This window comes from Acinonyx jubatus, chromosome D3 (genome assembly GCF_027475565.1).
Source record: "Acinonyx jubatus isolate Ajub_Pintada_27869175 chromosome D3, VMU_Ajub_asm_v1.0, whole genome shotgun sequence".
NCBI lineage: Eukaryota > Metazoa > Chordata > Mammalia > Carnivora > Felidae > Acinonyx > Acinonyx jubatus.
Genome location: NC_069392.1, coordinates 20210159 through 20231801, shown reverse-complemented (window position 1 = coordinate 20231801; position 21643 = coordinate 20210159). Strand labels below are relative to the sequence as shown.

The following is a 21643-nucleotide window of genomic DNA, read 5'->3' as shown; positions in this document are numbered from 1 at the left end:
AATCTCACTATTTTGGAGAAAAGGCCTATGAACCCATCCTACATTGTCCAGAGAACCCTGGTATCACCAGAAAAAATCTAGACATTTTGTTGTCTTCTCACTCTTAACCAATGGAACATTTACCAAATAAAATAATAGGGTTGAATGTGAGTGGGATTCCCTTCCCTGAATGTCCCTTAATGGATCAGCAGAGAACAAATTTCTAAGAAGATAGATTCCCTTGTACTGTATAGTGGTTTACATCATGTTCATCCTGAAAACACTTACAAAACTGAACTATTAGAGAGGCAAATGAGTCATAAGTATACCAGAGAAGAAAACTAAATTCCAGACTAAGTATAAAGGCCCAGTCGAAACCCAGATTGGGAATTAAGTACAGTGGATACTTCTCTGCGGAGACCAGGTAGTCTTTTGATAAACGGAGACTTCAAATGCCCCACAGCCTGTACCATGGAGGTGGTGGGATATAACAGGAGATTCTCATAATACAGCAGCAACAGCAAAAAGTATTCAAAGTTCAAGGATAACCCCCATGGACTTTTTATCACATATGAACCGGGAGTGAACCTGGGAAATATGAGGCCTTGAAATTGGTTTCGATTGGAGACTGGTAGGGGTGCCTGGGTGGCTCAGTCGGTTAAGCTTCAGTCCTCTTCTGCCACTTCTCTTGCACGACCATGAAACTTACACAAGGAGAGTAATATGGTCTGAATTAGTTCTAATAGGAATTTCACTGAATCAGAATGTCAGGCCTTGTGGATGGGCCTTCTGTCCATTCTCATTCCTGTAGACACATTTCCCATAGCTGTGGGGTCTTCAGGTCTTAGGAAGCACAAGATAGGGGCTGATCACACAGCCCCTTCCTCATGCCCTTCACATCACAGCCCTCCCCCACTGTGCCTCTCTTATCCCCTGATACCTCCATTGGGTGACCGTGAGATAGTGTCTACTGTTATTTTGCAAAAGGGTTAATGCTTGACACTGCATTGCTTGGTGCAAAAGTGTGTGGCTGAGTGAGTGTCCTGATGGTCTTAGAAACCAATATTCTCAAGACCAAGAAAAGCTGTCATGTATTGAAATATGCAGCCAATCCTTCCTTCATTCACTATGGCAAAAGTTACCCTGTGTGCAGCCTCAGTCATTCTGAAGGAGGAAGTAATTGCATGAATCACTACTCTGTGCAAATACTCAAAGGCTGGGTGAACATTCATGTCATGGAAATACAATAATCATGTTGTCATATTACAGAGATTGATGAGGTTGGTGGGGCATGAAAACTACAATCAGAGATGAGAGCAGGAATCACATGAGGAAGTGATTTCCTGCTGGTCCATTTCTGCAACGTCTCTGTAGAGATGGACCCTGGAGAGTGGAAACTCTTGCAAGATTATAGTTTTCTCTGAAATCCTAACATGGAGATGGTTTTCGGGCCTGAAGAGCCATAGAGAGAGACGGAAGGCCTGAGGGAAGCAGGAGAAGAGGGGAGACGAGCAGAGTGTGTGTTGGGGAGGGTGCAGTGAGGAGAGTCTGAAGACTTTGGGACTCACTTTTAGTCAGATGGGTGAGAGAGGAAATTGTGTCTCTGACCAAGGTGCTTATTAACATGTCAGATATGGATGTGTCATCAGTAACACAAGAGACACACTTTACGGCTTGAGATTTGTGGATGAACGTGAGTACCTCTGTCACCATTTTCAGTCCAGACAACAGTACTGTATGATCTCAGAAACTACACACCTGTCTCTACATCCTAGATGCTGACACCGAGTTTCTGAAAATCTTGTCATTTTCTAAGTGAAAAGAACACTAGAAACATCTTAGTTCTAATCATGTGACTCTGGGTGGGCTCCTTGAAGGCGCCTGGATGAGGCACGTCCCCAGAAGGACCGAGGCTTCCTCAGAGGCTGGGAATCTTCACCCCTCATACTTGAGAGACGGGAAAAAGGCTGACAGTGTAGTTAATGTCTGATCATGTCTCCCTGAATCCTCAATAAAATCACAAAGTACAGTGTTTGAAGAGCTTCTGGTTTGGCGAACACATCCACTCCCAGAACAGATGCACTTCAACTCCCCAGGGACTGATGTTCTGGTGCTCGGGATGCTCCCAGACCTGACACTAGGGGTCTCTTCATTACTTGTTCACTTGTCCCCTTCATCATATCTTTACTGAGCTGACAAAAGGAATCAGTGTCTCCCTGAGTTCTGTGAGTTGATCTGGCACCTTAATGGACCTGAGGAGGGAGTCGTGGGAACCTTTGACGTGTAGCCACGTTGGACAGAGGGTGCAGGCAATCTACTAGTTACTGTTGGCATCAAAATGGGGAGCAGCCTCCTGGTGCTGAGCCCTTCACCTGTGCACATGTCACCGTTTCCTGGCAGATAAACCTCTGTGTGAAATTCAGGTAAATTTGAGGACATTCTCCACATGTCCCAGAGAGTTTCTTGTTGTGGGAAAACACATAAACACACAAACATGTAATCAATGACCAGCAGTGTGTAAAGTGAATTATTCTGAGACTAGTAAAGGAGAGACAACAAGAGAGAGAGAGACTGAGGTTCATGCTGTAAAAGTATTTATTCTCCAGACCCCACAGGCCTGTGCCATCGGGCTCTATTCCCTCACCTGTGTGCGCTCCTGGGACACCTGTGCTGTCCCAGGAAACAGCATGATCTGTGTGTTATTCCTTCTTCCTCAAGGACACGTGACCCCTCAGAGGACTCCCTCCTACAGGAGCGTCCACACAAGTGTCTCAGTACAAATGCTCAGAGACAAGGCTTCCAGCCCCAAGTGTTTTGGTCTCACTCCCTCCTCGTCTGAGACACTGTAAGGAAAGCTGCTCCCACTGCCATGGTCTGTAGTACAATAGAAGCTTCGTGCTTAGGCTGCTCATCAGACATGAGTAGAATTCCTGCGCTGGCCCAGGCAACTTTGGATTCAGAGAAGCAACTGGGGACCCCGGACCCTGGTGCTTATTTGAGTGTGAAGAGAACCAAAGAAGATACCAGGGAGGGCTCCCTGCCTTCTCTGGAACCTGTCTATGTAGTAGCTGCAAACACGGAATCCACTGTTCATGGTGCAGGTGAGTCTGGCTGTTGTTCCTGGAGATGCATAGAGAGAGGGTGCCTGGGTCAGCACAGGCTGGGAGAGAAACCTGCAAACACAGACACTCAGGGGGGGGTGGGTGGGGCTTGAAAGGAAAAAGAAAAAGCATCTCTCAGGTCACTCAGCACAGAAAGAGTGATTTGGAGCCCACCCTGTGTCCACCAGGCCTGTCCCTAACTGTGCAGTGCGGGAGGAGCTTAAGGAAGACAGGAGTCCAGGCCATGGTGGCACAGCCTCTGGTCCCCACACTGGGCTGGGCTGCCCCAGGCTCTCATTTCCCCTCCACCCCTGACACAGGAGGGGCTGTCCATGCACATGGGTCCCGTTCAGTGACAGTCCAGCCCCTCCCTGAGCCCTGGTGCTGGAGCCCAGCCCACACCACACACTGAGGAGGGTGGAGGTAGCACTCATCCCCCGGGGAGAGCTCTGGAACAAGCACGTGCTGAGACAGCTCAAAGCCTCCAGGTTGGGCTCCTTTGGGTGATTGGTCGTCACTGACCAGCACTGTAGGGACCACAGGGCTGTTGCAAGCACATCCCATTAAACTCATGTTGAAACATGAAAAATGAATACAAAGAACTTGTGAGACATACCTCTTATTAGGAATACATTAGATGCATACTTTCTCAAACAGTTACAATTTGGCTATACTAAAAATATACTGAGTGTATAGAGCAATCTTAATAGAAAAATGGAAAATGTTATTCTCCACAAGAATGCATAAGATACAGATGTTTTCACAGGGGACAATTAATAAACCTTCAGAATTAGATGCTTTCATTTTATTTGCTTCATATTTTTCCATAGTATTAAAAGGTGTGTAATATTCCTTAGTTCTTGTAAAGGAATTATGAAACTCATAAGTATAATTTCAAAAAACATTGCACAAAAAGGAAAATTACAGACCATGATTATTATACATTGATAGAAATATTGTGTATAAAATACTAATAAAGAGACCTCAATACAATATTAATAAATTGATACACAATTATTAAGTGTGAATTATTCCAATGATTTGGTTATGTTACATTAAATAAAGAATATTACCTTACAGACCATATTATTACATTAAGAGATATGACCATATTGCCCTAATTGGTCTCAAAAGAGCCTTTAGCCAAATTTAACACGAAATCCTAATAAGAGCCTCAAAGAAACAAAACTAGATCCATTTATAACATGGTAAAACACACACTCTCACACACTTATGATGTGGTCCTGAGGCCGGCATCCTTGTTCATGGAGTAGCGAGGGGACCAGTTCCACACGGATCAAGAACTTGCAAAGGGAATCTTCACGTCCATTATTTTGCACCCTTATTCCTCACGTGTTAGACAATGTAACTAAAAGCCAAATCGATGGTTACTACTTTGCATGGATGGGAAAGGACAAGTGGTCACTCTTGAAGTCCCAGGTGGATGTCATGGCCTTAGATAGGGCCGTGCTGTGGCAGCAGTGACAGCAGAGATCTTAGTGAGTGATTAGTCTCAGTGTTGGTGACTGACTGGTGACACTCGGTACCAGAGACACGATGGGTGGAACAAACGCAGCAGAGAAGAGGTCTTGTCCCACGTGAGCGGGTGAAGAGCCCTGTGCAAGGTGTGGGGCAGTGACTCCGGATCTGAAGTGATTATTTCCTCCCACTCTGGCTGCATCCTATACGATGTCAATCTTTCCATTGATGGGGTGTCTGCCCACACCTAGAATAGTACATATTGCAGAGGTTTCCAGTGGGGACCTTGGCTCAAGTGACCAGTTTACTAAGAGACGGGTTGTGAGTCTGGTGTCGCTGCCCCTGCTCCTTGATGATCTGAGGAGAGAGCATGTCCTGTGTGACCTCAGGGACTGCTTTCTGTAAAATCTGGCAAAGGCTCCCTGTATAAAGGACTGAAGGAGACACTCCAGGAACAGAGCTCTGTTCCCTGAGGTTCCGTTGAAGGGATTCTGCCCACAAGCTGCCTTATCCTCTGGCCAGGTCCTGACAGCCCACTTCGTCCTGGGAAACGCGCTCTGTCTATTCCTTGTGTATAAGCCTGCAATTCTCCAGACACCAAAGGAAAAAGGAAGAAGTGATCCACGTTGGAAGCAATGTGGTGACGCATCCAGATGCAGGGGCTCACAGGGCAAAGGACGCTCCCAGGTGGAGGCAGGTCACACAGCCCTGAGGCTCCAGTGTGCCTACTGCCCCCCAGGCAGCTTAGCTGCTGACCCTCACTCCTCAGGCCCCTGTTCGTTCTGCTCCCCTGCTGCCCTAGGCACCATGTCCTCCAGCTGCTGTGATCCCCTCTGCACACCAAGCAGAATGTTCATTTGGACAGCAGTCGTACTGATGTTGTGACCCATGGGAGCGGAGTACCAAAGGGCCTTTCTGGGTCCCTTAGTGGAACCATGACACTCCCACGTTTGGAAATGTATCTCAGTGGAAGCTTGTGATTTGGTTCGAAATGTCCATCTCTGCCAACAGTATCCCCAGAACTTCTCTGTGTCTCCTGTTCACAGATGCTGCATGTGGTAAATGTAAGGACAGCGAAGGGGTGTCAGTGGGACACACATATGGGGACACGGCCCGTGTGCATGTGTGGCGTGCAGGGGAGCTGGGACAAAGAGGTCTTTACAGAGCTGCGGTACGTAAGGGGGGAACTGTAGGGTGAGCCAAGGGATGTCCCTGAGAGGAGGAGCCCTGGGTCAGAGGTCAGGGCATGTGTCAAGGCCCGAGAAAGAGGGGTGGCTGCTTGTTGATGACTCTAGTGGACATCCACTGGAGGTCTAAGAGGTAGGCCAACGGACCACCTGAATCCAGCATCTCCAAATGGAATCAAAACGCAAACCTAGGAAGAGAAATATACCTTCCTTAACCCTGAAATCTGGTTTGACTCGTTGTGCATGCGTGTGAATGTACATATATTCAAGGGCCACAATATATGAATACTTCACGTAAAGCATCTGATCCTTGTCTTTCATAGTGAGTCAGGTGATGACCAACATGCTCCATGACCTTGAGAGTTTAGTTTGTCCTTTGTAGCACTAAGTGTCTGCAGCTTACTGCTACGTCCTTGGTGCTCAGGAAATGGTTTTGAATGAAAAAGAATACATCAGTGAATTAACAAAGGAAAAAATACCAGTCTCCACATTCTTTACCTTATGGCTAAAACGGGCATCGGCTCTTTCTCTTGGGCCACCATCATCCATTCAAATTGTGAACCACAGACACGGGTGTCATCTTGGACACATCCTTCGACCTCACACACAGCCTCCAGGTAATTCCTAAATCCAGCGTTTTCCACACCAAAAGCCATGTTACAATGTACACGCTGCCCAAAGCAATCTATAGACTCCATGCAATTCCCATGAAAATTCCAGAGACATTTTTCACAGAAATGGAAAAAATCTCCTGACTTTTATACACAACCAGAAAGACCCCAAATTGCCAAACAATATTGAGAGAGAAGAACAAAGCTGGAGCCACCAGACTTCCTGCTTTTGAGTTATATTACAAAGCTATAGTAAGGAAAACCAGTAGGGCATTGGCCTAGAAAGAAACCCATGGATTGATGTGACAGAATAAAAAGACCAGAAGAATAAAACAAGACCCCTCTTCCCCAGTTTTCTAGTAGTCACCTCCCTGACTGTGGTCCCGCTCAAGATTCTGCCTGCAAACGTTTTTGTTCTGTGCGATGGCCCAGACGTCTGTGCCTGGCCTCAGGCCTGGGGAAGGGTGCCATGGGGTTGGAGGAAGAAAGGTGATGTAAGGGAGCGAGTCAGAGCTGAGCACTCCCGGGGCCCCTGAGGCCCAGGTGAGGGACAGTCACACTGCAATGTGGACCCTGTTTGCCTTAGTATATGAGAGCCATTCGAGTATTTTCCTGCTGGCCTGGCTCACAGCCCAGTCCTCTCAGGGCAGTCTGAGCAGCCCACCGTTGACCCCAGTCCTGGTCACTCAGTTGCTCTGACAACACACAGCACCCCTAGAGGACACTCTGACCTTTGCAGACAGATATTTGAGCTTTCAGTGTCCAGGGAGGGAGCATGAGTGCATCTTCTCCTGGGTGCTTGGGATGGAGACGTTAATTTTCTTCAGGTCCCTAACAGCATCCAGGCTCCTCACCATAAGCTTAGTTTACAGTGTTTATGTTCCTGGACATATTAGTGTTCCCTGACATTGGGTTTGCTTGCTGCAGGGCCCTGGCATCACTACCAGTCTCCAATCTGAATTTGTTTTAATGTTTATTTCTTTTTAAGAGAGAGAGGACAGAGAGAGGAAGAGAGAGAGAGAGAGAGGCAAAGAGAGAGAGAGAGAGCGAGCAGGGAGGTACAGAGAGAGAGTGGGAGACACAGAATCAGAAGAGTTTCTAGGCTCTGAGTTAGTGGCACAGAGCCCAAGGCAGGGCTTCAGCTCACAAACCATGACATCATGGCATCATGGCAGAAGAAGAGACTTCAAAGGCCCCAGAGCCTGTACCATGGAGGTGATAGGATATAACAGGAGATTCTCATAATACAGCAACAGCAGCAAAAAGTATTCAAGTTCAAGGATAACCCCCATGGACTTTTTATCACATATGAACCGGGAGTGAACCTGGGAAATATGAGGCCTTGAAATTGGTTTCTATTGGAGACTGGTAGGGGTGCCTGGGTGGCTCAGTCGGTTAAGCTTCAGACTTTGGCTCAGGTCATGATCTCATGGTTCATGAGCCGAAGCCCTGCCTTGGGCTCTGTGCCACGGAATCAGAGCCTGGAGCTTGCTCTTGATTCTGTGTCTCCCGCTATCTCTCTGTAACTCCCTGCTCTCTCTCTCTCTCTCTCTCTCTCTCTCTCTCTCTCTCTGTCTTTCTGTCTCTCTATGTCTTAAAAAAAAATGAACTTTAAAACACATTTAGATTGGAGACTGGTAGTGATGCCAGGGCCCTGCAGCAAGAAAACCCAATGTCAGGGAACACTAATATGTCCAGGAACAAAAACACTGTAAACTAAGCCCCATGGTGAGCAGCCTGGACGCTTTTAGGGACCTGAAGAAAATTAATGTCTCCAACCCAAGCACCCAGGACAGCATGCAATCATGCTCTTTCCCTTGGGCACTGAAAGCTCAAATATCCATCTGCAAAGGTCAGAGTGTCCTCTAGGGATGATGTGTGTTATCAGAGCAGCTGGGTGACCAGGACCGGGGTCAGCGGTGGTCTGTTCACACTGGCACTGAGAGAACTGAGCTGTGAGGCAGGCCAGCAGGAAAATACCCAAACAGGTATTTTCCAGATAGACCTTACTATCTGACAGAGCTCAGTCCCATGAAGTTTCTGGTGCTCTAAGCCCTCCTTTCTCAGTGTGCAGTGTATTGTAATTACTCACACCAGATCCGTTTCCAGTTCTTCTCTGTGTCACACAAGGTTTTACTCCTACTGCAAATATTCACACAATTATTTACCCCAGTGGTTTATCTAATCCATCTCTGCAGTGTTCATGACAATACATCTAGGATATATCTCCTGGGATTTATATCACATATATATTATATGTATATAATATGTATGTGTGTATACACACACACACACACACATATATATATATATATATATATATATATATATATATAAAAAACACAAACTTCGTATAAATAATACATAAGATACAGTTATACACACACACACTTCTAGTCATCGACTCTCGGTTAACATAGAACCGTGTGCTCTAGTCCTATAAATATTTAATGCTTCCCATTGAATACCTCACAAGAAACATCTCCTCCTTGTCTGTCACAGTGAATCAGATGAAAACCCAACAGGCTCCACGACCTTGACAGTTTTGTTTGTCCTCGCGTACTAAGTGTCTGCAGCTTACCGGTCTTAGCTGGTGCCCAGGAAAGGTTTGATTTAAAAAGAGTACATTAGTGAAAAAAATAAAAATAAAAAATGCACATATCCACATTCTTTACCTTATTGCCAAAACTAGTATCTTTTCTTTCGTTTGAATCATCATAATCCATCCACATTTTTAAGCACAGTGATGGAGGTCATCTTAGACAAACACTTAGACCTCATACACAGCCTTCAGGTATATCCTAAATCCAGGGATCTCCACAATAAATATAATTCTAAAATGGCCACGCTACTCAAAGCACTCTATAAATTCAATGCAATCCCCATAAAAATTCCAATGACATTTTTCACAGAAATTAAAAAAACCCGAATTTGGTATAGAACCAGAAAAGACCCCAAATTGCCAAAGCAATCTTGAGAAGGAACAAACCTCGAGACTCCATACTTCACTCTTTGAAATTATGTTAAAAAAGCTGTAGTCATGAAAACCAACGTGGTATTGTTCTCGAGAGACACATAGATTCATGCCATAGAATAAAAAGACCAGAAAGTCATTCAAGTTCCTCTTACACCCAGGGAAGGCATAGGCTGAAAAAAGGACCTTTGCAAGGTCTCCGGAACAGAGCTACCATGGATTTGGGAAGGAATTCAGAAAGAGTATACATGAATCCTAGAGCAGATGCCCCAAAAGGGATCCTTAGGATCTCCCTGATATTTCCTAATGCACTTTGGGAGAGAAAACTGGAATCACTCAGACGTCTGACAATGAGCACATTGACATAGATGCCAAGATAGAGTGTGAATCAACACACTCCATCTGAGTAAGAAGCACATGTAAAGAACGATCTCACCAGGGTCAGGTCCCATCTGCCAAATTTCCCCATGGGAGCTGCCCTCTGCTCTCTGCTGCTTCCTGCATTGGCATGGGTGCCTGGAGCCCTGCCTCTGCTGTCATATCCAGATACCTCCTTCCCCTACTGGTACACCTTTACTGTTACAGGAATGAGTATAGAGACACCTCCTCTGGCCTGACCCATGAACAGTCAAGGGAGCCATGGATAGGCTCAACCCCAGGAGTCTGAGTAAAACAGAGTCTCCCCTGAGGTGATGGGGGCCACATGTGGTGACACCTGGCCTAGCCCTAAGGCAGGACAGAGGCTAGAGCAGTGGGGAGGCAAAAGTGGTCTCTGATGGGCTCTGCTCACATCATACAATGGCATGTCTGTGTCTGGACGCTAAGGGGCACTCAAGCCCTGTTTCTGAGGGGTCACGGTAGACCAGAGCTGAGTCCTGCCACCTGCCACTGTGTGTGCCCTCGGCTCAGGGCTCACATCTGTGACCTCCCCACCCCCTGCCCTGAAGTTGCCCCTCCCTTGCCCATCCCCCTGACATCCTCGGGTAGAGGCACCTATAGAAGTCAGTGAGGAGTCAGAAAACGGGGGGGGGGGGTCGCATTTGCATGGTTGGGCCCTCCCCCTCTCCACAGATGAAGAGGTGAAGGGAGAGGTTGAGGGAGGCTCTGCTCAGCTGTGAGGCAACAGACGGCAGGATCGGTGCTGACCTCCGCCATGGCCTGGTCTCCTCTCCTCCTCACCCTCCTTGCTCACTGCACAGGTGACTCGATGTGGGGACACAGGAAGGGGTCCTGGAACCACAAGTGTGGGCCTGATTCCTCCTTTTGTCTCTAGACCCCAGGAATATCCTCTCTGTTGTTTCTCTTTGCAGGGATTTGGGCTCAGTCAGGACTGAATCAACCATCCTCAGTGTCTGGGGCCCTGGGCCAGAGGGTCACTATCTCCTGCACTGGAGTTGGTAGTTACGTGGGCTGGTACCAACAAATCCCAGGAATGGCCCCCAAAACCATCATCTATCGTAATAGCAACCGACCCTCAGGGGTCCCTGATCGATTCTCCGGCTCCAAGTCTGGCAGCACAGGCACTCTGACCATCACTGGGCTCCAGGCCGAGGACGAGGCTGAGTATTACTGTTCATCGTGGTACAGCGGTGGCAGTGCTTACACAGTGGTCCAGGCCTGTGGGGAAGTGAGACAAAAACCTAGTTACTCATCTGTAAAGAGGGAAACACATCAGCAGTTGCCTCCTCAGCTCAGCCTGTGATTCTGCTCATTCCGTGGCTGATGACTTGGGCGCAGGTCCATGCAAGGGCACCTCCATGAGTGACGTTCCTCCTGTCCTTTCTGTCGTCAAAGTCACTCTCAGAAAACCTTTCCGATACAAAGAGTCTTCATGAAAGTGAAATCTCTTGTTTTATCGGCTAGGTATTATACTTCTAGGCCACATCATATCAATTTTTCCCACTGATATTAAAATAAATGAAGCATTTTCATTTTTTCTCTGAACTCTACCCATGTGGTACCTGAACAATACGTCAGCCTTATTTGCATCTGGTACTATTATCTCCATGGCAGTGGCTAGTCTCTTCTTCTTGTCTATGATTTGTGAAAAAAGGCCAATTTAAAATTATAAAATTATGACGATAAGTTTCATAAATTTCGTCCATAGGAAAAAACCTGCACTTCAATGTTTATAACAACTGATTCCTAACCACTAAAGCCTGAAAGCAACCTAAACGTGGCACATGGATATTTATTCTAGGTTTAAACTAATCACCCAAACCAGGAACCTACTAAGAGGTCACCCAGGAGGTCCCACTTTTATAAATAATTTGATAATTACATCCAACATTGGAAGGAGCAAAACTCTGCAAACGTCTGTAGGTCGTGGGGGTGCTAAACGCTGAAAAAGAATGAATTACGTGAACAGAGTAAAACATTCTGAGCCACAGAATTATTGTATATGATACTAATGACACTTAAATGACACTCTGTCATTGTCGGGCATTGTCTCCCAAACAAACGCAAGCAAATCAGCCCCCAACCACCACACATACCCGTGTGAGCACACACACAAGGGCAGGGTGTGTCTAGGAGCTCGCGAGCCAACTTAAAGGGCCCCCAGGAGGCAAAACTGGAAAGATTTCAACCACAGGAACATAAAAGGATTGGGTTGTAACTCAGTGTCTACACATATGTTTGCCGTCTATATTGTTTACTGATGGTATAAATAAATGGAATCAGATGAGACACATTTCCGTGCGGAGATTTCAGGGAACAGGTGTAAACCGTTGGCTTGGATGACGTCAGGCATAACCCCCACTCAGTAAGTATGCACAAAGGCACCAAAAGAGGGACAGTCTGGAGAAGTGTCACAGTAAGAGAAGCTTAAGGACAATTCACAACTCAATGTCGCAAAGAATCTTAACTGGATCTTACTACAGAAAAAGGACATTAGGGAAAAAGTAAGAATATCTGAATACACTGTGGATATTAATTGTTACGCGTTGAACTGTGTCTCCAACAATTCATGTGATTAAAAGTTCTAAAAACTCCCATATTTCAGGATGAGACCCTATTTGGAAATGAGACTTGCAGATGTAATTACCAGGGTGAGACCAGTAGACTGTAACCGCATGAGTCCTAGGCTTTCTGTGTCTTTGTTTTCCCTCTGACTCGGTCTGGAATGATGCTGAAAGGAATCTCACTATTTTAGAGAAAAAAGCCTATGAACCCATCCTACCTTGTCCAGAGAACCCTGGTGTTACCGGAAGAAATCTAGACATTTTGTTGTCTTTTCACTCTTAAGCCATGGAACATTTACCAAATAAAATAATAGGGTGGAATGTGAGTGGGGTTTTCTTCCGTGAATGCTCTTTAATGGATGAGCAGAGAACGAATTCCTAAGATCGATTCCCTTGTACTGTATAATGGTTTATATCATGTTCATCCTGAGAACACTTACAAAACTGGACCAATAGAGAGGCAAATGGGTCATGAGTATACCAGAGAAGAAAATTAAATTCCAGACTAAGTATAAAGGCCTGGTCAAAACCCAGATTGGGAATTAAGTACAGTGGATAACTCTTTGTGGAGAGCCGGTAGTCTTTTGACAAACAGAGACTTCAAAGGCCCCAGAGCCTGTACCATGGAGGTGATGGGATATAACAGGAGATCCTCATAATACAGCAGCAACAGCAAAAAGTATTCAAAGTTCAAGGATAACCCACAAGGACTTTTTATCACATATGAACCGGGAGTGAACCTGGGAAATATGAGGCCTTGAAATTGGTTTCTATTGGAGACTGGTAGGGGTGCCTGGGTGGCTCAGTCGGTTAAGCTTCAGACTTTGGCTCAGGTCATGATCTCGTGGTTTGTGAGGCGAAGCTCTGCCTTGGGCTGTGTGCCACTAACTCAGAGCCTGGAACTTGCTTTTGTCTGCGTCTCCCGCTCTCTGTCTGTACCTCCCTGCTCTCTCTCTCTCTCTCTCTCTGTGTCTCTCTTTTCTCCCTCTCTCTCTCTCTTAAAAAAAATACACATTAAAACAAATTCAGATTGGAGGCTGGTAGTGATGCCAGGGCCCTGCAGCAAGAAAACCCAATGTCAGGGAACACTAATATGTCCAGGAAGATAAACACTGTAAACTAATCCCATGGTGAGCAGCCTGGACACTGTTAGGGACCTGAAGAAAATTAACGTCTCCATCCCAAGCACCCGGGAGAGGATCTACTCATGCTCCTTCCCTGAGCACTGAAAGCTCAAATATCCATCTGCAAAGGTCAGAGTGTCCTCTAGGGATGCTGTGTGTTGTCAGAGCAGCTGGGTGACCAGGACCGGGGTCAGCGGTGGCCTGTTCACACTGGCACAGGGCTGTGAGGCAGGCCAGCAGGAAAATACCCAAACAGGTATTTTCCCAACAGAGCTTACTACCCGACAGAACTCAGTCCCATCACCCAGAAGTTCCTGGTGGTCTAAGCCTTCCTTTCTCAGTGTACAATGTATTATAATTACTCACACCAGATCCGTCTCCAGTCCTTCTCTGGGTCACACAAGGTTCTACTCCTACTGTAAATATTCATACAATTATTTTCCCAAGTGGTTTATCTAATCCATCTCTGCACTGTTCATGACAATACATCTAGGATATATCTCCTGGGGTTTATATCACACACACACACACACACACACACACACACACACACATATGTATATATATCACACAAACTACGTATAAATAAAACATAAGATAGAGTTACACACACATGCACAATTCTAGTCATCGACTCTCAGTGAAAATAGAACCATGTGTTCTGGTCATATAAATATTTAATGCTTCCCATTGAATACCTCCCATGAAACATCTCCTCCTTGTCTGTCATAGTGAGTCACATGAAAAACCAACATGTTCCACGACCTTGACAGTTTTGTTTGTCCTTTCAGCACTGAGTGTCTGCAGCCTACCGGTACTTAGCTGGAGCCCAGAAAAGGTTTTTGATTTAAAAAGAATACATCATTGTATAAAAAAAGAAAAAACACACATATCCACATTCTTTACCTTATTGCCAAAACTAGTATCTCTTCTTTCGTTTGAATCATCATAATCCATCCACATTTTTAAGCACAGAGATGGAGGTCATCTTAGACAAACCCTTAGGCCTCACACACAGCCTCCAGGTAATTCCTAAATCCAGGGATCTCCACAATAAATATAATGCTAAAATGTCCACACTGCCCAAAGCACTCTGTAAATTCAATGCAATCCCCATAAAAACTCCAAGGATGTTTTGCACAGAAATTAAAAAAACCCCAAATTTTGTATAGAACCAGAAAAGACCCCAAATTGCCAAAGCAATCTTGAGAAGGAACAAACCTCGAGACACCATACTTTGCACTTTCAAATTATATTAACAAAGCTGTAGTCATGAACACCAACGTGGTATTGTTCTCGAGAGACACATAGGTTGATGCCATAGATTAAAAAGACCAGAAAGTCATTCACGTTCGTTCCTCTTGACCACCAGGGAAGACAGAGGCTGAAAACGGTCCTTTGCAAGGTCTCCAGAGCAGAGCTACCATGGATTTGGGAGGGAATTCAGAAAGAACATAATGGATCCTAGAGCAGATGCCCCAGATGGGATTAGGATCTCACTGCTATTTCCTGATGCAGTTTGGGAGAGAAAACTGGAATGACTCAGACATCTGACAATGAGCACATTGACATAGAGGCCGGGATAGAGTGTGAATCAACACACTCCATCTGAATAAGAAGCACATGTAAAGAACAATCTCACCAAGGTCAGGTCCCATCTGCCAAAGGCCCCCATGGGAGCTGCCTTCTGCTCTCTGCTGCTTCCTGCATTGGCACGGACGCCTGGAGCCCTGCCTCCACTGTCATATCCAATTAACTCCTTCCCCTTTTGATACAACTTTACTGTTACAGGAATGTGTGTAGAGACAACTCTTCAGGCCTGACCCATTAAGAGTCAAGGGAGCCATGGACAGGCTCATGTCCAGGAGTCTGAGTAGAACAGAGAGTCTGCCCTGAGGTGATGGGGGGCCACGTGAGGAGACCTGGTCTAACGCTTAGGCAGAGGAGAGTGGCTAGAGCAGTGGGAGGCAGAAGTGGTCTCTGATGGGCTCTGCTCACATCATAAACTGGCATGTCTGTGTCTGGACGCTAGGGGGCACTCAAGGCCTGTTTCTGAGGGGACACAGGAGACCAGAGCTGTGAATTGCCACCTGCCACTGCCTGTGCCCTCTGCTCAGGGCTCACATCTGTGACCTCCCCCCACCCCTGCCCTGAAATTGCCCCTACCCTGCCCATCCCCCTGACATCCTCAGACAGAGGCACCTATAGAAGTCAGTGAGGAGTCAGAAAACAGGGGGGTCGCATTTGCATGGTTGGGCCCTCCCCCTCTCAACAGATGAAGAGGTGAAGGGAGAGGTGAAGGGAGGCTCTGCTCAGCTGTGAGGCAACAGAAGGCAGGATCGGTGCTGACCTCCGCCATGGCCTGGTCCCCTCTCCTCCTCACCCTCCTCGCTCACTGCACAGGTGACTTGATGTGGGGACACGGGAAGGGGTCCTGGAAGCACAAGTGTGGGCCTGATTCCTCCTCTTATCTCTAGACTCCAGGAATATCCTCTCTGTTGTTTCTCTTCCCAGGGATTTGGGCTCAGTCGGGACTGAATCAACCATCCTCAGTGTCTGGGGCCCTGGGCCAGAGGGTTACTATCTCCTGCACTGGAGTTGGTAGTTACGTGCACTGGTACCAACAAATGCCAGGAATGGCCCCCAAAACCATCATCTATGATAATAGCAACCGACCCTCAGGGGTCCCTGATCGATTCTCCGGCTCCAAGTCTGGCAGTACAGGCACTCTGAGCATCACTGGGCTCCAGGCCGAAGACGAGGCTGATTATTACTGCTCATCGTGGGACAACAGTGTAAAAGCTCACACAATGCTCTAGGCCTGTGGGGAAGTGAGACAAAAACCTAGTTACTCATCTGTAAAGGGGGAAACACATCAGCAGTTGCCTCCTCAGCTCAGCCTGTGATTCTGCTCATTCCGTGGCTGATGACTTGGACACAGGTCCATGCAAGGGCACCTCCCGTGAGTGAGGTTCCACCTGTCCTTACTGTCCTCAAAGTCACTCCCAGAAAACCCTTCCGACACAAAGAGTCTTCATCAAAGAGAACTCTCTTGTTATATCAGCTGAGGTATTTTACTTCTAGGCCAGATCATATCAATTTTTCCTTCTGATATTAAAATAAATGAAACATTTTTGTTTTTCCTCTGAAGACTACCCATTTGGTGCCTGAAGAATAAGTTAGTCTTATCTGCATCTAGGACTATTATCTCCATGGCAGTGGCTAGTTTCTTCTTATTATCTAATATTTGTGAAAAAAATGCCAATTCAAAAGTATAAAATTTTGAAGATAAGTTTCAAAACCTTTGTCCATAGGTAAAACCCTGCACTTCAATGTTTATAACAACTTATGCCTAATCATTAAAGCCTGAAAGGAACCAAATTTGGCACATGGATATTTATTCTAGGTTTAAATAGGTTACCAAGGAGGTGCCACTTTTATAAATAATTTGATAATTATATCCAACATTGGAAGAAGCAAAACTCTGCAAACATCTGAAGGTCGCGGGGGTGCTAAACGCTGAAAAAGAATGAATCACGTGAACAGAGTAAAACATTCTGAGCCACAGAATTATTGTATATGATACTAATGACACTTAAATGACACTCTGTCATTGTCTGGCATTGTCTCCCAAACAAACGCAAACAAATCAGCCCCCAACCACCACACATACCCGTGTGAGCACACACACAAGGACAGGGTGTGTCTAGGAGCTCACGAGCCAACTTAAAGGGCCCCCAGGAGGCAAAACTGGAAAGATTTCAACCACAGGAACATAAAAGGATTGGGTTGTAACTCAGTGTCTACACATATGTTTGCCGTCCATATTGTTCACTGATGGTATAAACATATGGAATCACATGAGACACATTCCTGTGCGGAGATTTCAGGGAACAGGTGTAAACCCTTGGCTTGGATGACGTCAGAAATAACCCCCACTCAGTAAGTATGCACAAAGGCACCAAAAGAGGGACAGTCTGGAGAAGTGTCACAGTAAGAGAAGCTTAAGGACAATTCACAACTCAATGTCGCAAAGAATCTTAACTGGATCTTACTACAGAAAAAGGACATTAGGTAAAAAGTAAGAAAATCTGAATAAACTGTGGATATTAATTGTTACGCGTTGAACTGTGTCTCCAACCATTCATGTGATTAAGAGTTCTAAAAACTCCCATATTTCAGGATGAGACCCTATTTGGAAATGAGACTGTTGCAGATGTAATTACCAGGGGGAGACCAGTAGAGTGTAACTGCATGTGTTCTAAGCTTTCTCTGTCTTTGTTTTCCCTCTGACTCGGTCTGGAATGATGCTGAAAGGAATCTCATATTTTAGGGAAAACAGCCTATGAACCCATCCTACCTTGTCGTGAGAACCCTGGTATTACTGGAAAAAATCCAGACATTTTGTTGCCTTTTCACTGTTAACCCATGGAAAGTTACCAAATAAAATAATTGGGTTGAATGTGAGTGGGATTCCCTTCCCTGAATGCCCCTTAATGGATGAACAGAGAACGAATTTCTAAGATCGATTCCCTTGTAATGTATAATGATTTATATCATGTTCATCCTGAGAACACTTACAAAACTGGACTAAAAGAGAGGCAAACGGGTCATAAGTACACCAGAGAAGAAATTAAATTCCAGACTAAGTATAAAAGCCTGGTCAAATCCAGATTGGGAATTTAGTACAGTGGATGCTTCTCTGCGGAGAGCCGGTAGTCTTTTGACAAACAGAGACTTCAAAGGCCCCAGAGCCTGTATCATGGAGGTGGTGGGATATAACAGGAGATTCTCATAATACAGCAACAGCAGCAAAAAGTATTCAAAGTTCAAGGATAACCCCCATGGACTTTTTATCACATATGAACCGGGAGTGAACCTGGGAAATATGAGGCCTTGAAATTGGTTTCTATTGGAGACTGGTAGGGGTGCCTGGGTGGCTCAGTCGGTTAAGCTTCAGACTTTGGCTCAGGTCATGATCTCGTGGTTCATGAGCCGAAGCCCTGCCTTGGGCTCTGTGCCACGGAATCAGAGCCTGGAGCTTGCTCTTGATTCTGTGTCTCCCGCTATCTCTCTGTAACTCCCTGCTCTCTCTCTCTCTCTCTGTCTTTCTGTCTCTCTATGTCTTAAAAAAAATAAACTTTAAAACAAATTCAGATTGGAGACTGGTAGTGATGCCAGGGCCCTGCAGCAAGCAAACCCAATGTCAGGGAACACTAATATGTCCAGGAACATAAACACTGTAAATTAAGCCCTATGGTGAGCAGCCTGGATGCTGTTAGGGACCTGAAGAAAATTAATGTCTCCATCCCAACACCCGGGAGAGGATGCACTCATGCTCCTTCTTGGGCACTGAAAGCTCAAATATCTGCCTGCAAAGGTCAGAGTGTCCTCTAGGGATGCTGTGTGTTGTCAGAGCAGCTGGGTGACCAGGACCGGGGTCAGTGGTGGCCTGTTCACACTGGCACTGAGAGGACGGGCTGTGAGGCAGGCCAGCAGGAAAATACCCAAACAGGTATTTTCCAGACAGACCTTACTATCCGACAGAGCTCAGTCCCATGAAGTTCCTGGGTCTCTAAGCCCTCCTTTCTCGGTGTGCAATGTATTATAATTACTCACACCAGATCCGTCTCCAGTCCTTCTTTGTGTCACACAAGGTTCTACTCCTACTGTAAATATTCATACAATTATTTTCCCCAGTGGTTTATCTAATCCATCTCTGCACTGTTCATGACAATACATCTAGGATATATCTCCTGGGGTTTATATCACACACACACACACACACACACACACACACACACACGTATGTGTGTGTATATATGTATATATATATATGTATATATATACATAAATATATAACACAAACTACGTGTAAATAAAACATAAGATACAGTTATACACACTTACACTTCTAGTCATCGACACTCGGTTAACATAGAACCGTGTGCTCTAGTCCTATAAATCTTTAATGCTTCCCATTGAATACCTCCCATGAAACATCTCCTCCTTGTCTGTCATAGTGACTCACATGAAAACCCAACAGGCTCCACGACCTTGACAGTTTTATTTGTCCTCGCAGCACTATGTATCTGCAGCTTATCAGTTCTTAGCTGGTGGCCAAGAAAGGTTTTGAATTAAAAACTATACATCAGTGAAAAAAAAGAAAAGAAAAAATACACATATCCACATTCTTTACCTTATTGCCAAAACTAGTATCTCTCCTTTCATTTGAATCATCAAAATCCATCCACATTTTTAAGCACAGAGATGGAGGTCATCTTAGACAAACCCTTAGGCCTCATACACAGCCTCCAGGTAATTCCTAAATCCAGGGATTTCCACAAAATATAATGCAAAAATGTCCACACAACACAAACCACTCTATAAATTCAATGCAATCCCCATGGAAATTTCAATGACATTTTTCACAGAAATTTAAAAAACCCTGAAGTTTGTATAGAACCAGAAAAGACCCCAAATTGCCAAAGCAATGTTGAGAAGGGTTAGTTGTGTTGTTGGGACGTCAGGTGAGTGACCCCCTCAGGCAAGTTATGTCCTGCACTGAGGGATAAGAAGGGCAGAGGGCAGGCTTACCACTCCACAGGCTGTATCAGGAAGGCCTGAGGAGACATCCCATCTCTTTCTCATGTCAGGTCACTTCTCACCCAGGCAAGCCAGTCCCCATAATCCTCTGCACCTGCCCCCATCCTCACACTTCATGGGGCAGGGTCCGTTAACAAAAATGCACATGAGATTCTTCAAGGACAGACTGTAATTAGAAACAAGGGACATGTGCCTCTCACGTTGCCTTTTCCCAAGAGCACCCATAGGCGATGGCCAACAACACAGTCATCCCTAGATGCAGCCAGGGAGACCCAGCGCTGAGGAGAGACACTGGAGGTGACTGGGTCACCTGCACCAGATGGGGCCCCCATCCAGACAGGATTGCCCATTTGGGAACCTGCAGAAGCTTGGGAATTGTAAGGACAGAGCTCATCCCATGACCAAGAAGATCCTGGTGCTCTAAGCCCTCCTTTCTCAGTGTGCAATGTATTATAATTACTCACACCAGATCCCTTTCTAGTCGTTCTCTGTGTCACACAAGGTTCTACTCCTCCTGTAAATATTCACACAGTTATTTTCCCCAGTGGTTTATCTAATCCATCTCTGCACTGTTCATGACAATACATCTAGGATATATCTCCTGGGATTTATATCACATATATATGTGTGTGTGTGTGTGTGTGTGTATATATATATATACACACACATATATATATATATATATATAACACAAACTACGTATAAATAATACATAAGATACAGTTATACACACACACACTTCTAGTCATCGACTCTCGGTTAACAGAGTACCGTGTGTTCTAGTCCTATAAATATTTAATGCTTCCCATTGAATACCTCCCATGAAACATCTCCTCCTTGTCTGTCATAGTGACTCACATGAAAACCCAACAGGCTCCACGACCTTGACAGTTTTGTTTGTCCTTGCAACACTGAGTGTCTGCAGCCTACCGGTACTTAGCTGGTGCCCAGGAAATGTTTTTGAATTAAAAAGAATACATAGTGAATAAAAAAAGAAAAAATACACATATCCACATTCTTTACCTTATTGCCAAAACTAGTAACTCTTCTTTCATTTGAATCATCATAATCCAGCCACATTTTTAAGTACAGAGATGGAGGTCATCTTAGACAAACCCTTGGACCTTACACACAGCCTCCAGGTAATTCCTAAATCCAGGGATCTCCACAATAAATATAATGCTAAAATGTCCACACTACCCAAAGCACTCTATAAATTCAATGCAATCCCCATAAAAACTCTAAGGACGTTTTGCACAGAAATAAAAAAACCCCAAATTTTGTATAGAACCAGAAAAGACCCCAAATTGCCAAAGCAATCTTGAGAAGGAACAAACCTCAAGACACCATTCTTTGTACTTTCAAATTATATTACAAAGCTGTAGTCATGAAAACCAATGTGGTATTGTTCTTGAGAGACACATAGGTTGATGCCATAGAATAAAAAGACCAGAAAGTCATTCAAGTTCCTCTTGACCACCGGGGAAGACATAGGCTGAAAATGGTCCTTTGCAAGGTCTCCGGAACAGAGCTACCATGGATTTGGGAAGGAATTCAGAAAGAGTATACATGAATCCTAGAGCAGATGCCCCAAAAGGGATCCTTAGGATCTCCCTGAT

The 21643-nt window shown here is 45.3% G+C and overlaps 2 gene segments (V, D, J or C); both read left to right on the top strand.

Moving 5' to 3' along the window:
• The window catches only part of LOC106988734 (immunoglobulin lambda variable 5-39-like), a 603934-nt gene that overhangs the window by 59117 nt on the left and 523174 nt on the right, over positions 1-21643 (top strand).
• Positions 10386-11048, top strand: LOC106989432 (immunoglobulin lambda variable 1-40-like). The segment is given in 2 exon segments: positions 10386-10530; positions 10642-11048. Coding segments are annotated over 2 exon segments (438 nt in total).